The sequence below is a fragment of the Schistocerca serialis genome, chromosome 8 (assembly GCF_023864345.2).
Source record: "Schistocerca serialis cubense isolate TAMUIC-IGC-003099 chromosome 8, iqSchSeri2.2, whole genome shotgun sequence".
Lineage (NCBI taxonomy): Eukaryota > Metazoa > Arthropoda > Insecta > Orthoptera > Acrididae > Schistocerca > Schistocerca serialis.
The window spans coordinates 501,109,120-501,126,565 of record NC_064645.1 but is presented as its reverse complement, the minus strand read 5'-3'; the positions used below and the strand labels follow the sequence as shown (position 1 = coordinate 501,126,565).

The window sequence follows — 17,446 nt, the reverse complement described above, 5'->3', positions numbered from 1 at the left end:
TTGGTGAGAACAATGTTCAAGCTGCTCACAGAAATGATTCTTAGAATTTTAATTTTAGATGGGGACATGCAAGGAAATGACTGATATCTAGTTGTTTCCAGGAAGAAGTATGGAAATGGTCATGTACTGTCAACTCCGCGACAGTAGCAAGCAGATGCTTATTCATTAATGTAGCCTTTACTGCAAAACCACCACCATGAATGCAATATTCTCCTGTCTATCACTTCCAAAACATAGTTTAGTCCATACAATGTCTACAGTCAATCTAATAGCCTGGTTTCAAATGAAGCAGCAGCAACAATGTGAAAGAGTGCGGCTCTTCATTTACAAGAGCTATTGTTATTCATTAGGTCCAGTAATGTTAATACGATGCTGGCCATCAAAATTTCAACACCACAAGGGCAGCAAGTAACAAATGTTAAATTGACATGAAGTGTACTTCTGGATGGGGTATGTAATTGGAGAACATTTCAGCACAGCAGTACTAAGTAGGTAGGAATAAGGAAAGATCATGCAGTGGATTTTCCTTTCAGAAACTCCCATTTGCATGTTGGTTGATTGTGAGATCATGTTATGCCTGGAATAAGGCGAAGAAACATCTGTCTGCATGTGTCAAAATCTGACAGTGACAGGAGCAGGTCTTATGAAGACTTCAGTTCAACCATTCTGTGACAGTGATGCTTGTGTTGGTTGGGATCCAATGATTGTCATGTAAATATGGAATCGATGGGTTTCTGAGGACTATGCTCATAGTCATCTCAACAGCTCTATGTGACTGTAGCTGGTGACAGTCTTGCTAGCCAATCAGCGCTCACGTCAGTTTCCATATTCTGTACTGTGTGAACTTCCGTCATACACTCCTGGAAATGGAAAAAAGAACACATTGACACCGGTGTGTCAGACCCACCATACTTGCTCCAGACACTGCGAGAGGGCTGTACAAGCAATGATCACACGCGCGGCACAGCGGACACACCAGGAACCGCGGTGTTGGCCGTCGAATGGCGCTAGCTGCGCAGCATTTGTGCACCGCCGCCATCAGTGTCAGCCAGTTTGCCGTGGCATACGGAGCTCCATCGCAGTCTTTAACACTGGTAGCATGCCGCGACAGCGTGGACGTGAACCGTATGTGCAGTTGACGGACTTTGAGCGAGGGCGTATAGTGGGCATGCGGGAGGCCGGGTGGACGTACCGCCGAATTGCTCAATACGTGGGGCGTGAGGTCTCCACAGTACATCGATGTTGTCGCCAGTGGTCGGCGGAAGGTGCACGTGCCCGTCGACCTGGGACCGGACCACAGCGACGCACGGATGCACGCCAAGACCGTAGGATCCTACGCAGTGCCGTAGGGGACCGCACCGCCACTTCCCAGCAAATTAGGGACACTGTTGCTCCTGGGGTATCGGCGAGGACCATTCGCAACCGTCTCCATGAAGCTGGGCTACGGTCCCGCACACCGTTAGGCCGTCTTCCGCTCACGCCCCAACATCGTGCAGCCCGCCTCCAGTAGTGTCGCGACAGGCGTGAATGGAGGGACGAATGGAGACGTGTCGTCTTCAGCGATGAGAGTCGCTTCTGCCTTGGTGCCAATGATGGTCGTATGCGTGTTTGGCGCCGTGCAGGTGAGCGCCACAATCAGGACTGCATACGACCGAGGCACACAGGGCCAACACCCGGCATCATGGTGTGGGGAGCGATCTCCTACACTGGCCGTACACCACTGGTGATCGTCGAGGGGACACTGAATAGTGCACGGTACGTCCAAACCGTCATCGAACCCATCGTTCTACCATTCCTAGACCGGCAAGGGAACTTGCTGTTCCAACAGGACAATGCACGTCCGCATGTATCCCGTGCCACCCAACGTGCTCTAGAAGGTGTAAGTCAACTACCCTGGCCAGCAAGATCTCCGGATCTGTCCCCCATTGAGCATGTTTGGGACTGGATGAAGCGTCGTCTCACGCGGTCTGCACGTCCAGCACGAACGCTGGTCCAACTGAGGCGCCAAGTGGAAATGGCATGGCAAGCCGTTCCACAGGACTACATCCAGCATCTCTACGATCGTCTCCATGGGAGAATAGCAGCCTGCATTGCTGCGAAAGGTGGATATACACTGTACTAGTGCCGACATTGTGCATGCTCTGTTGCCTGTGTCTATGTGCCTGTGGTTCTGTCAGTGTGATCATGTGATGTATCTGACCCCAGGAATGTGTCAATAAAGTTTCCCCTTCCTGGGACAATGAATTCACGGTGTTCTTATTTCAATTTCCAGGAGTGTATTTGAGTGTTCTACTGTGTTTTGTGTGTATAAATGTGCAATTGAGTGATTTCTGTGAATTTTCTCGTGATTTCTGCGAATTTTCTCATAATGGCTGAAACATCCAGAAGGCACCAAATGTTTCAAAACAGGCAAGGGACCTTAATTTTAAAGTGTACTCATTCTTCAAACATTGAGGCAGATTCAGACAAGCTGGTCAGCAACATTGACAAGGTGTAGGAAAGTGCTGCAGTGGCGTATGGCAATATTGGTGTACGAACCATCAGACGAATTCTGCAGAAGGCCAAGCTGTCTCAGTACACATCTGGAAATGTGGAATTTTGGTCTCGAATTTAATGAAGGAGGAGTGTTCCCCACAACAGCAAAATTGGTCGCTTATGCGTGAAGGTACTGTGTTCAAAGGAGGGAGAAGATCAATGTAAAGAGTATTGAAGAACATTTGATTTAAATCTGTAACATCTAGTGACAGAGGGAAATGTTTAATGGAGCGTAGTCAGAGTTGCCACAAGTTTCCCCAAGTGAAATTCCCTGATTAACAGACAAATTTTGGCATTTTCCCTGACAAATTTTGAGATCTAAAACGTAAGTTGAGACTTAAGCTGACAATCTGTATTTGCATCTACAGTACAACAATAGTGCAAATGAGGAAATATCTAACAAACTTCTAAGCAATGGCGTTTCCTGATGTGACCAAAAATCTTAAGTACTGATGTCACCATCTTATCCAATGAACTAATTTTAGGTGGTGAAAGCAAGCCAAATGGTAAGTGTGTTTCATTATTCTGTTCAATAAAAAGAAACACATTTGGTGACAAAAACATGCATTTCCTTGGAGTCGCAAGACGTATTTAAAATATCTTCACTGATTTCAGAAATAAATTCAGAAAAAAGTAGGCCTCTTGAAAGAAGTGTGGCCAATAAAATATTGGTTCTGCTACATTCATAGGTTCTTACCCACTGTGCTATTTCTATTATTTTACAGATATTTTGTAATTTTTCTTTCAGGAAATACACTGAAGAGCCGAAGAAACTGGTACACCTGCGTAATATCGTATAGAGCCCACAGAAGTGCCGCAACAAGATGTGGCATGGTCTCAAATAATGTCTGAATTAGTGCTGGAGGGAATCTACACCATGAATCCTGCACAGCTGTCCATAAATCCGTAAGAGTACAGCGGGGTGGAGATTTCCTGAACAGCATGTTGTGAGGCACCCCAGATATGCTCAATAATGTTCATGTCTGGGGAGTTTGGTGACCAGCAGAAGTGTTTAAACTCAGTAGAGTGTTCCTGGAGCCATTCTGTGGCAATTCTGGATGTATGCGGTGTTGCATTATCCTGCTGGAATTGTCCAAGTTCGTCGGAATGCTCAACAGACGTGAATGGACACAGGTAATCAGACAGGATGTTTACGTACATTTCACCTGTCAGAATCATTTCTAGATGTATCAGGGGTCCCATATCACTCCAACTACATGCACCCCACACCGTTACAGAGTCTCCACCAGCTTGAACAGTCCCCTGCTGACATGCACGTTCCATAGATTCATGAGGTTGTCTCCATACCCGTATGTGTCCATCCACTCAATACAATCTGAAACAAGACTGGTCCGACCAGGCAACATGTTTCGAGTCATCAACAGTTCAATGTCGGTGTTGATGGGCCCAGGCGTCGCATAAAGCTATGTGTTGGGCTGTCATCAAGGGTGCACAAGTGGGCCTTCGGCTCCGAAAGTCAGTATCGATGATGTTTCGTTGAATTGTTCACACGCTAACACTTGTTGATGGCCCAGCATTGAAATCGACAGCAGTTTGCAGAATGGGGTGCACTTCTGTCATGTTAAATGATTCTTTTCAGTCATCATTGGTCCTGTTCTTTCAGGATCTTTCTCCAGCCGCAGCGATGTTGGAGATTTGATGCTTTACCAGATTACTGTATTCATGGTTCACTCATGAAATGGTCATACGGGAAAATCCCCACTTCATCACTACCTCGGGTATTTTGTGTCCCATAGCTTGTGCGCCGACTCTAACACCACATTCAAACTCACTTAAATCTTGATAACCTGCCATTGTAGCAGCAGTAACTGATCTAACAACTGCACCAGACACTTGTTGTCTTATATAGTTATTGCCGACCGCAGCGCCATATTCTGCCTGTTTACATATCTCTGTATTTGCATATGCATGCCTATATCAATTTCTTTGGCGCTTCAGTGTATATGAGTACATAGCATAAAACCTCCAGTGACTGACAATTTCTTTCTTCTTATCATCCATAGTTTCAAACCTGTAAATTACTTTTGAAGTGCCAAAATGTACTAGAACAAATAAAATGTCTATAAAATGCTACACAGTACAACGTACTTGCGGTGAGACAGTCACAATTCCTAAAATCTAATGCCCATGGTCTCTGGCCCTGTGAGGAGCACCACTGTCCTGGGTCTGCTGCATTATGCCACACACAAACAGAACCGGCCTGCGGGCAGATCGGTGAGACTAGATCTGGTGGGCAGGGCCTGCGAGTTAGTGGGAACTCAAATGGCTTCAGATCAGCAGGTTCGATCCATTACACATACCCGCATAAACGGCCTGCAGTTTTGGCCAGTCACAGAAAACCACTGTGGCCAGCTATTCGCAAGCCACATACATGTTGATGAAATCAGACCATGATGATAAATCCATGCAACAGATAACTTGTTCAACTATTCTGAGAATCAATGATAATGAGGATAGGTAGCAACACACCATGAAGATGATCACTGAGCCGCAGACAGGCAAACAGAAAAGACAATCACTTTCTCACAACTGAATTTTCAGCCACAGCTTTTGTCAGAAAACGAGATTACACACACGTTCACACAATCACAACTCATGCACACGAATGCCGTCTCCACCCACTGCACCTACAGTGTCTGAGAATCAGATCCAAACAAACCAGTCCTCATGCCCCCTGCCTCTCGTCAGCAGCTGCTAGGCTAGTGGCAAGAAGTGGTGCAGCACTGACTGCAAGCTGAGGGGAGTGGTAGGAAGGAGAGAAGCTATAGTAATGAGGGAGTAGGGATGCGGCGCATGTACTTCGCTCCACCCAGCCAGCGATGATGCATGACACCTCAGTAAACAAACCATTTCATCTACTGAGACAAAAACGCGATTTTTCCAGTGTTTTTTTCCCAAATTTCCCTGACGTATTTGAAATCCCGATTTCCAGAACCCGTGGCAACCCTGATAGTGATACTGCTATGACGTTTCTAATAACAATGCAGGAAGTTATATTAAAAGGAACATTAGCTGTGTATTACTTGGATGAGACCTCAGTACCACACTATAAATTTTATTTAGCAAACAACAGAGGGACTAGGTGGCTTGCCGGCCGGAGCAGCCGTGCAGTTCTAGGCGCTACAGTCTGGAGCTGAGCGACCGCTACGGTCGCAGGTTCGAAACCTGCCTCGGGCATGGATATGTGTTATGTCCTTAGGTTAGTTAGGTTTAATTAGTTCTAAGTTCTAGGTGACTGATGACCTCAGAAGTCAAGTTGCATAGTGCTCAGAGCCATTTTTTTGACTAGGTGGCTTGAAAGTTCCTATAGAAAAAGGAGGGCATCTTACAAAAAGTCACACTGACTCTGCTGCTACTGGATTTGTGCCTCAAAGTAAACTTGTATTCTGACCAAACTTGAAAACCAACTCTAATTATCATTCCAAAATGAATGAAGAAACATTTCTAGAATGGTTTCAGAATCAACTGTTGCTGAATTTGCATCCAGGTTCTGTCACTATTATGGCCTAAGCAAGCAATCAATGTTACTCTCAAAAGGCCTCCCACTAAAACCACAAGAAAAACATATTCTTTCATAGCTGCGAAGTAATAATATACGGCATATTGAACCCACAAACAAGAGCAAAGCTGTTGCAGCTTGTTAAGATTCCAAAAGGCAGCAGTAAAAAATACAAAATTGATTGCACAGGTCTGCAACATGGTCACATTATAATCCCATAGAACTGACGTGGGCACAGGTGAAGGGATATGTGGGAGACAAAAATACCACATCTGAAGCAGCCAACATTGACAGGCTGATCCATGAAGCAACAGACAAAGGTCACTGTTGCTGACTGGGAAGTTTAAGAAGCTGTTCATCCTCCTTTGGATATTTTAGACTTGATTCTTTCTTCATTTTATTATAAAGTAAGAGGCAATAGAAGGTGTAATCTTTTCTTTGGGTTGCAATTTATTACAGAATCCATTCTGCAGTGTGAAATCTGATCTCTCTTTTCTATGTACACTTAATAAATTTATCATGAAACAATTTTTAGTGCACAATGAACCAGAGTGTAGAGAGATAGGTTAAAACTTCCACTACTAAAGCTGTCCATAATGTAGCTGCTGTCTATAAGCTTTCAGCTGAGTTGATAACACAGCATTCCTGGTGAGCTGCACATCCAGGGGCCATTAATGAAGTCGCCAACTATAGTGCCAGAGGTATTGTTCTCTCAGTTGTATAGGATTGTTCAACCACAACATGTATCTTGAATCCAGAAACGGATTTTGTTTGCAGCATGAGAAGTATCCATACATACAGTGCAATGATGTTTGGAGCACCACAGATTCTCAACACGGCGACTATTACTGCGGCAAAAGCAGACAAAGCCGCCTTGTCAGTGGTGTGTGCAACGACAACAATGAAACAGAACTAACTTACTTACTTAATCCATGACACTATGGTCCTCTGAGGACCTTGGCCTCCTCAATCACAGACTTCCAGTTGTCTCGGTGTTCAGCACACCTGCACCACCTCCTCGCTCCCACTGCTCTCAAGGCAGTTTCCACACCTTCCAACCATCTCACACACGGTCGTCCTCTCCTACCACGAGGATTCGGGAGCCTTTCTTCCATCATCCATTGGACATGTCCTAACCATCTTAGCCTTCCCGTTTGACTGAGGTTACCAAATCAGGTCCTGTGTACAGAGACTTTATTTCTTCATAAGTCCTAATTCTCCATACCTCTCCGTTTACAGTACCAAAAATCTTCCTCAGCACTTTCCTTTCCCAGATATTTAGCTTCTTCTTCAAAGCCTCTGTCAGTGCTCATACCCCACTGCCATACATAAGAACTGGTTTGATCATTGTTTTGTAAAGTGTCAGCTTTTATTTCCTACTTAGGTTCTTACTTATGAGCATGGAGTATAGTGCTCTATACAATCTGTTGGCAGCCTTAATTCGGTTTGCTACATTTGGCTTTGCTTTGTTTTCTGATGTTATTACTGAACCAAGATATAGAAAACTGTCTGCTCTTTCAAAGCTGTACCCTTCTAACTGGAGATCATCTATGTTTCTTCTAACGGTCTCAGTTACCATGTACTTAGATTTTGTCTCACTAATTTCTAAACCAAGGTTCTTGGCAGCGGCTTCAAACTCTTTGAAAGCTGATGTAAGCGTCTCCGTACTTCTAGTACTTGAAGTCTATTGTAAATATTGCCTCCTGGGCTTGTGGTTATTGATCTTACTGCATTCTCTAATACCAGCTTGAATAGCAATTGGGATAATGAGTCTGCCTGCCTTAGGTCTTCTTCCATTGGAAACAATCTCAACAGACATCCCTGAACTTTAACCTGGCTTCTGCTGTTTTTCAGGGTCATCTTAGTTAATTTTAGTAACTTCTTGCGAAATTTGAATGTCTGCATTGTTTCCCACGGTGCTGATCTTTTAAATCTGCCACAGCCCTGTTTAGAACCTATAAAGAGATGTTCTAATTGTACATTATATTCATAGGTCTTCTCCAGCATCATATGTACTGTAAAGATATGGTCAACTGTAGACCTCCCAGGTCTGAAGCCTGCCTGGTACTCACCTAGAATCCTTTCTGCTCTTCTACTTACTTTCTTTGTTATAGCAGTAGAAAGGATTTTGGAGACAATGCTCAGCAGAGATATTCCTCGGTAGTTTTTACACAGCATGCATGATCCTTTCTAATGTATAGGGCACATGGTTGCTAACATCCAGTCCTCTTGCATTTTCTGTTTCCCACGCCATTGTAATTATTTTACGTAGCCTCCTTACTAGTATTTCACCTCCGTGTTTTACCATTTCCACCGTTACGAGGTCGTATCCAGGAGCTTTGTTATTCCTAAGTTGCTTTATAATTTCTCTTAACTCTTCTATCAAGGGTGTTTCTGCGTGTACATCATCTCCTCCATCCATATCTTGTTCTTCTTCAGTTACTTCTCTAACCCCTACATTTCCCTCTTCACTTACGACGTGTTTGACAGTCACACTTCAAAATGTTGAGGTCATGTTTCTACTATTTTCTCCTTTCCAACTATCAAACTGTCTGTCTCATCTTTCAACATGTCCACTCTTGGCTGATATCCTCTCTTTGTTTTTCTCACACCATAAAAGAATTCCCCCCCCCCCCCCCCCCCCCCACTTATTTTCAAAGTTCTTCTGTATTTCATCCATAATTCCCCCTTCCTGCACTAAATTCTTAGCTATCCTGCTCTTCTCTTCTCTTTAAATATAACCAAATTATTTTGAGTGAGTTTCTGTAACATTCTTTGTCGAACTTCATTTCTATCATCCAGCGCCTTTGACATCTCTTCATCAAACCATCCGTTTCTTTTCTGTTTTCCTCTTCCTCCGAGTACCTCTTGAGCTGTTGTATTTAAGGCTAACTTAGTTTCGTCCCTCAGTATATCGATATCCTTTCCCTCCATCACGCTGATCTTTTGCAACTTCTCTTGCACTTTGATCCTAATACTCTTCGTCTTTCTTCTGGTCTTTAAGCATCTCCACATTGTAGACCTCACTTTCTCCAACCCAGCCCTTCTGGCCACTGCAGTCCTTTCTAAGGTTTTGATTCTTACCAAAACTTGGTTTGAATCAATATCCGCTCCTCAGCATCAGAGCACATCCAAAATATCTGAAGCACGTCGTCCATCTATCAGTACATAATCTATTTGATTTCTCATCAGCCCATCTGGTGATATCCAAGTCTTCTTATGAATGTCTTTGTGTGGTAAGCACATACTTTTAATCACCAGTCCTTTGCTGAAAGCAAATTCAATCAGTTTCCAGTCGTTATTTGATTCCTGCCAACTGGTTGGGTCTCTTTCTCTTTACCTACTTTAGCTTATGATTCCCAGCACAATTTTGACACTGAACTTCGGCAGCTTATCATATACTTCCCCCAATTTCTCATAAAATTCTTTTTTTCCTTTTTCAGCTGCACCTCTGTTGGTGCATGCACACTAATTAGCGTCAAGTTGGAAAAATTTCCCTTCACCCTCATTCGGCATAATCTGGAGTTTATCGTTTCATATTCCTCACCATAAAACCTGTTCCTAATCTAGTTTCTTCTTCCCTGCTATTGATCAAGGTATAATGCTGAAGTTCGACCACCTCTGTTTCCATCTTCATCTCTTGCACCAAGGCGTTTTTTCAGATGAGTACCAGTTCACTGTACAGCATCCTCATGGCAATATCCATGTGTGAAGGCTCAGAAGAAACAAAGTTTCCACACAACATTTGTCAGTATCAAACAGGCACGGCATCTGCCATGAAAGTATATTTTGGAAGTGTTAAGACCTGTGGCTGTACCCCATCAAATTATCCCTCAACAAGATAATGTAAGACTTCCTGTTGCTCATACTGTCCTAACCTACCTCAATACAACAGGTGTCTGGCTTTTGCCCTGGCTGGAACGTTCTCCAGGTCTCTCCCTGACTGACCACATCTGAGCGTGGGTTTCCAAGACACTAGTGTACCTCAATTACAACTAGTGAATGCTGGCACAGAGTTGAAGCTGCCTCGAACAACACACAAATTCTATCATCCGAGCTCATTTTGACTCTATGCCTAGCCACATTAGAGCCACTTTTGGAGACAGAAGTGGCAGGTCTGTAATTTCACCCCCTATATATCCCCACATCACCTACCTATTATTCATGCAGTCTTATTGCACTGTACTCACACAATGAACAAAATTTCGTTCCTCTCTTTCTGGTGTTGCAATTTCAATGATAGCTGCAATGTACATCCATTTTCATTCTGATCAAATTATTTTCTTTTTTGAATAGAAATAGTGGGTGACCAACTCGGCAAGACTGTTGACCAAACTTACGTGCTACTGACTGCCAAAGTTTAGCCAAACTATTCTAGGGTCCCCCATGCCCATGTGCGATGGGTAGCAGTATTCCTAAATAGGCCTGCCTACCCAAAACAAAACTGTTCACTCTACTTCTCCGATTAGTTACAGGTTAAAAGGGTGCAACCATCACACTGCTGCCAATAGTGGGTTGGACTAGTGACTCCATTTTTCTGCCAAAACCTGTCTCAACCACCCTTCTCTCATCACTGTTTGGCTCTTGAAAAGTAAGAATAAATAAAGGGGGGGGGGGAGAGAGAGACGAGAGAGAGAGAGAGAGAGAGAGAGAGAGAGAGAGAGGAGAGGAGGGGGGGGGGGGGGGGGAGAGCGGGGGGAGGGAGGGAGAGGGAGGGGGGGGGGGGGGGGGAATAACATTCAGATTTCTACAGGCATTGACTATTATATGAAGAATGAAAATACTTTACAATAATTAATAAAAGATAAACTTTATTTCAAATTTGTCAACATTCCATGGGCAGGAAGCCTTGTTTTACTGCTTCCAGTAATACTAGAGTATCAATTATTAATACATTATTAAAAAAGATATTTCTGTTATTGAAATGCAGATTGATAATTGTAAATGTTTCAACAAAGTGTCTGAAATGGATTTACAATTTAGTACACCTTTCTGTATAAAATATTGTATGAGTAAGAGATTCACAATGCCTCAAACTAGCAAAATTCGTCTACAAACTATTTTACTCACAGAAATAGGCCAAACAAACAATACAACGGACATACAGCACAAACAGCATTATCAATCTAGTAACATATACAGTCACCACATGAGAAACTTTCTCTCAGAACTGTTTCCAACGTATTACTTCACCTTCACAATTGTAAACATATGAGAATTATAAAAAATGATGCAACGAGAATTATAAGTGTAGGCACTTAAAATCCCAACTGACAGTGCATCTCTTTGTTGCCCATCTCATTGTGTGCCACCTTACAATATAATTCACTGTGACCAATGGAGAACTACAACAGGCATATACAAATAAAAAAGTGTGCCTGCTTATAAAAAGTTTCGGTCTCTAATTCAATAGGGCAGGACTAGCAGAAAAGGACTATTTAATGTCCTGATTATCACATTAATCACAGTTCTTTACCAGCTCTTTTCTCCTTTGTTTTTATAAACACTCATCCACCATTGGAATGGAAACAATGCATTACTCTCTAGAGTAAAGAACTGGGAGAAATTACAGCAGCACAAAGGGCAATACCTCGTTAAGATAGTTATGAGTTTGCTCCCACAAAAGGCAGGAAACTTTATGAACATTTCATACAAAGATAAATAAAAAGAATTTAGGGATGGGACATTATGAGAAACGATTTGGAGAAACTACCACAAAACAGAATCCACAATGTTCTATAAGTGCCAATAACAAGTCTTGCCACAGAGAGTGGGCATGGCACTGGCACAAAGAAATTAAGTCTGTTATACAGCGTCAGAATCATATCATCTTCCTTCTCTATCTTAAAATTTTTTAAAGGCACTTCCATAAAAAATATGAAAGGTATACATTTACAGGCTACACAGAGTCTTGAAATTTTAATTTTTAAGACAGAACTAATACTGTTCATTGTTGTGTGTGTTCACACTGAAAAATATACCCATCATATATGAAAGAGGACTTATTTGATGCCAAAAAAAACACACACACACGACACACACAACACACAGCACACACACACATATATTGAGTGAAAACCTTGTGCCTCTCATTACATTTGTACTTTTATTTTTATCTTATCGTCCTTCAAAAAATCTTTAACTATTCCTCTTACTATTTGCTATATTTCCTGGAAATGCTGTTTGGGTCAAATAGCATACTTACATGGTGTGTCTGAAAAGTAATGTGTCACTTTTTTTCTGTGACGCAACTGTCACAGAGTGGTTGACACCTTTTGGGGAGGGTGAGGATGACCCTTTGCTTTCCAGCAGTAGGTCGCTCAATCACCTTCACGCTCTTGGATAGTTAGGACAGCTGCTTCCATGAATCTCATGTAGTAGTTGCATCAAACTTACAATGGAGAAAATCTAGAGAAATATTATGCACTTGAGCTTCACATGCAGCTCAACAAGATGTCACTGGAAGCTTTTGGAATGCTTAAGAAAGCTATAGGGGAAGATTGCCTTTCCATATCAAAGTCTAACAGGTAGCACAAGAGGGTGCCAACAAGGCCTGAAAGTATGCCCGTCCACATCGCGAACTGATAATTATGTGACTTGTGTGCACCAGTAATGAATTCAGACTGATGAATAAGTGATAGCTTGATGTCAGAATTATTGGAGTGGCCGAAAACAGTTATGATCAGATTGTATTGAACGACTTGGCTATGTGGAAGATCTGAACAAAACTTGTGAGAGTTTTGACCGATGTGCAAAAGCAACACTAAGTGGAAGTTGTGTGAAGAATTCTAGCAACTCTGTGAAAATGATCCCAACTTCTTGGGCAATGTGATAATGGGGATGAGCCATGGGTCTTTTAGTATGTTCCGGAGTCCAAGAGGCCGTGTGCAGAATGGCACATGGTGTCATTGCAACACCAAAAGAAGGCTCACACGAGTAAGTCCCAGATGAAGTTCATGCTTTTTTACTGTCAGCACTCAATTTTACAAGGGAGGTTCCAGAGACTGAATCAGAGGGTCACCTGCAGCTGAAAGAAGTTGTGCACTTCGTGTGGAAACTGCCACACAGCAATACCATTAGAAAGGTTACACAAATCCTGAGCAACAAATACATAACAATGTATTGATGCTGAAGGGTCACACTTCAAAGAATTTTAAGTTGTTGAACCTATCTGATCAATAAATAATGAAACAAAGAAAAGAACAGCATTACTTTCCAGACAAACACTGTAAACATGTTTTCTTTGATTAAAGCCTAATTTTAGAATAGTAGAACCATACAAATTTTAGCCGTTAATGGCAAATTTACAATATAATGTCATATATCTTCCAATCAGGTACACATAACCTATATGATTACAATATTTACATGCAAATTTCTTACAATCAGTAAAATGTGTTATCACTTCTTAAAAGTTCCACAATGCTGCTTGCATCGCAGAGTTCTCCCTCAGTTTTATCTGAATCTAAATGCTACAGCACCTGAGAGAAGTGCAAGACCAAATGCTCTGAGATTCAATGAGGAACAGACATTTTTTCCTAGCTTTCACACACTTTCAACCTAGCGTCACAGGACATACAAAAATCTTCTGCGTATTTTTGCTCTAGATTTAAATTAGACGTGGACAGGACAATTACAAAAAAGCACTTCAGGTTCAGAAACATTACCACTGCATCTATATCCTATAATTTTATAAACAACTTACCAAAAATACTTTGTACTTCTAAGTTGCACATTTATAAACTTACATGTATATAATATGTATAATTATTAAGATCTTTTATCCCAAATGTGGCCTCAAACTTTTATATGGATCACATCAAACATCACATTTGAGTTTTCTAGGGCTTCAAATCACAAATTTCTCTATACCAAAAACACACAACTGCAGTGTGATAATTAGAAAGGATGCACAAATCCTGAGCAACAAATACACAACAGTTCAATAATTAGAGTCACACAATGAATATTCATTAAGCATACAAATGTTTTACAGTGGTAACCATGTGCCAGGAGCAGACTGACCATTTATTCGACTTTCCTGTTATTAGTTGTTAAACATAATACCCAGAAGTGTGTCAAACTGCCATAAAACTGATAGCACTTGACGAGTATATATAGCAATGGGTGAGAATTTCGGTAGGATGGGATCATCTATTGATACATTAGCATGTACATGACAGAATCTGATGAAACTGTCTGCAACTTACACGAAAAAAAGATTCCGTGTTACACATGGTGTGACATTATTAGTTACTGCATCAGATCATACATCCAACAACTGCCACTGAATAGACGTACATCACCTTCTGCAAACATTCCTAAAAGATATATTCATTGGCACATTTCATGTTCCAATGAAGAGTGGTAGAATGTATAGTTTGCAATTGAAACTTGGTCACTGATTGTACAGTAAAAGATACAATGACTAGGAATATTGCATACTGCACAGCAAAGCAAGTTTCCCAGTTTCAATCTGTTTAACTTAGTGTACAGATGGATTAGTATGAATTATTACGGTGTCCATTCAGATCCCCACAAGAAATCACTTACAAAAACAACAAACTATCTTGTGGATACAGAGTAACTAGGTACCCAACTACTTCTTGTAACATTAGGTTGTTTGTATTTGTACTGGCTGCTTAAATTAGTGTAACTCTACAACTTCACCATCTGTATCATACTGTAGGTTTCAACCACTGCAAATTTACTAATGTTCATCAACCTATATCTCATAAAACACACATTTTTTATTGTCATAAGATGGCATTTGCTTGGTCTTCTCAGTAGAATAGAATACCAGTTTGTTTACAAGATACCCTACACATATTTTAGGAGAAAGGGGGGCCTGTGCTCAGTTGTTTCAGACTCTGTCAAGGTTAAATGGTTAAGACAAAATCTTCCATTACATTGGTCAATGTGTACTATTCACCTTATTTTACTTTTGTATGTAAATACTGTTTGTAGTCCCACCCCCCTCCCCCGCCCCCCCGCCCAGAATCATAGCTCCAGACTAATAACATCACTGTGCATTTGACATTGGTGGAAAAAAACTCTCTTTTTTAATTAATTTTTCAATGCAGCTGATTCTTCTCACATAAGCACACATTATTTGTTAAACGCGAACTTTTTAAACCAACCAGGTATTACAATCCACGTTACTTTGCCATCTTACAATCAAAACTGTAGGAAAATTTGCAGTTAACATATTCCTTATCACAACAACAGGTCACTGAATGCACATGTGATTCAGACTATTTGTAATGTAATGGTTATAAATGGGGAGAAAGAAAATATAAGGCAACCACCATGTTAATAGGGTTACGAAATGAACAACGCACATTGATTAGGAGCTAATGAAGTGATACGACAAGTCACTGGTCAAAGTAAAGTGAATAGGTGAACCGTAGTTTAGTAGCTTTAAGTCACAGTCACTATCTTAAAATTACAGCAATACCATCTTTACAGTGGCATACAGCTATATTGATTTTTCTGAAGTGTATCTGCAAAAAGAAGAAAAAGAGACAAATTATGGCATTGTGTATCTTCTGCCACATTCTGTGTAACGAAATTTGTTAAATTCATGAAGATAGATGGGCTGGCCAGTACTGGCCTTCAAGAAGCACAACTTCCACTAACTCTCATAAAAATATCTACAAATACACACAGCACTCCTAGCTTACAGAACTACAGGATCCTTCAGCACAGAAATGAAGTAAGTTAAAGGAGGTTGGACCTCCAATGTTAAAGTAGGTAGGGGGCTACCAGTACACAAAAGGATGACATAATTTTAGAAGACTTGAAGCCCAAGAAAAATTAACGTGTCACCACACTACAAATACCCCACCTTAATCCTTTCTTTTTCTACATTCGCTTATAGTGGATAAAATTGATTCAGATGAACCTGAGCTATGACATTAGTACATTGTGCACTCTTTCAAGACAACTCATGCCATTAAAAAATATATTGTTTCTGTTCCATATAATGTTTTGGTTGAGAATCATTCAAAAGCAATTCTAGACAAGTGCATATAAAAACCAATTTTTAAGAAATCTTATCACAATTTTAGATACAAAGAGCTGCAGAGGTCTGCATTCAGAAAGACTGTACATCCATATACACCAAATATTATCAAAAGACAGCACAAAACACTTGTTACAAACACCTACAGTAAAGCAATATAAATGCAAGTAACATGCCACAAAATATATGGAGACGACCTGTACAGTACAAGACATTTCTTACACACAAACATGTGAGTCAGAAAAATAACAGATCTACGGCTTATGTAACACAGTTACATACAAATTTGAAGTAATACTGATGTTCACCTGATAACCACTATACAGTATCAAGTTCAGGCACGGAAACCACAGTGTTAATGTAAGATTATACAGAACAACAATCTCATTTCCTAATGTAGCTGGCAAGTTGAAGAGTGGTACTTTAACGAGGTAACCGGAAAATTATTGTTCTTTAACCACAGTATACCTGCATGACATGGCAGACTCTACAGTATGGAAGTTTTCTTTACCACATGTTTGGTGTCTGAGACATGAAACCCCTACATAGAGCATTTTCAAAGACAGTTTATACAAATTTAATTTTAGAAACACCCATGATTTAGTCTTGTAATCTTTCCAAGGAGCAGAAGTTAATATAAAATTTTAACTATATCCTCACCTATAAAAAAGCTTACAAAAATAAAGAAAAAGATCCTCTAAAAATAAGTATTGAAAAGCTGAGAAAAAGATTACATTTCAGTTAGAAAAATGAAAGTATATAACACTGTTTCATATCTTCAAAGAACTGCAGAACATAAAAGGCAATACTTTGTATTAAAAAATGAATGCTTCCATGTGGTTATGCAAAAGCAATTATTTTCATAATTTACAAGGAACTGTAAACCTTAATTTTGTTGCAGTCAGACATGAATTGTGCTTCAACTCACCATATCAAAATTATCAATCCACTTTGAGAATTCAAATATTTAAAATATACATATATGTATACATATATATCTGTTAATCTTATATACATAAATACTGTATTTTCGCGACATAGCTTCAGATCACATAACAAGTAAACACCAACTGTTAACTTTTCATTGGTTCGTAGTCCGACGTTTCAGCTCTGTTCCCGGATCCGTAATAGCAATGCTTTTGCTGAGCCTGATAGTAGTTCCACTTGGATGGAAGTGTCGATAATACGTAAGCATAAAAAAAATGGCAAGAAGAAAAGCTGTTGTCTGGACAACAACGGCTCCATAGTACAGGATAGGATTTTGTGCGGAGTTGCTTGAAACACACCTGTAATTTAGAATAAATAATTATTTTTGCATGCAACTGCTAGACTTCTTCAAAATTTTAAGCTCTCATTAAATACAAACA

General features: G+C 40.7%; 1 protein-coding gene across 1 annotated transcript in view; it reads right to left on the bottom strand.

Moving 5' to 3' along the window:
• Nucleotides 1-15,066: 15,066 nt before the first annotated feature.
• LOC126416154 (XK-related protein 4-like) overlaps nucleotides 15,067-17,446 on the bottom strand; it is a 61,732-nt gene continuing 59,352 nt past the window's right edge. Inside the window, exon 6 of the mRNA XM_050083708.1 lies at nucleotides 15,067-17,365. Within this exon, the coding sequence (XP_049939665.1) occupies nucleotides 17,161-17,365 (205 nt within the window). The 3' untranslated portion in view covers nucleotides 15,067-17,160. The remainder of the gene's footprint in view (nucleotides 17,366-17,446) is intronic.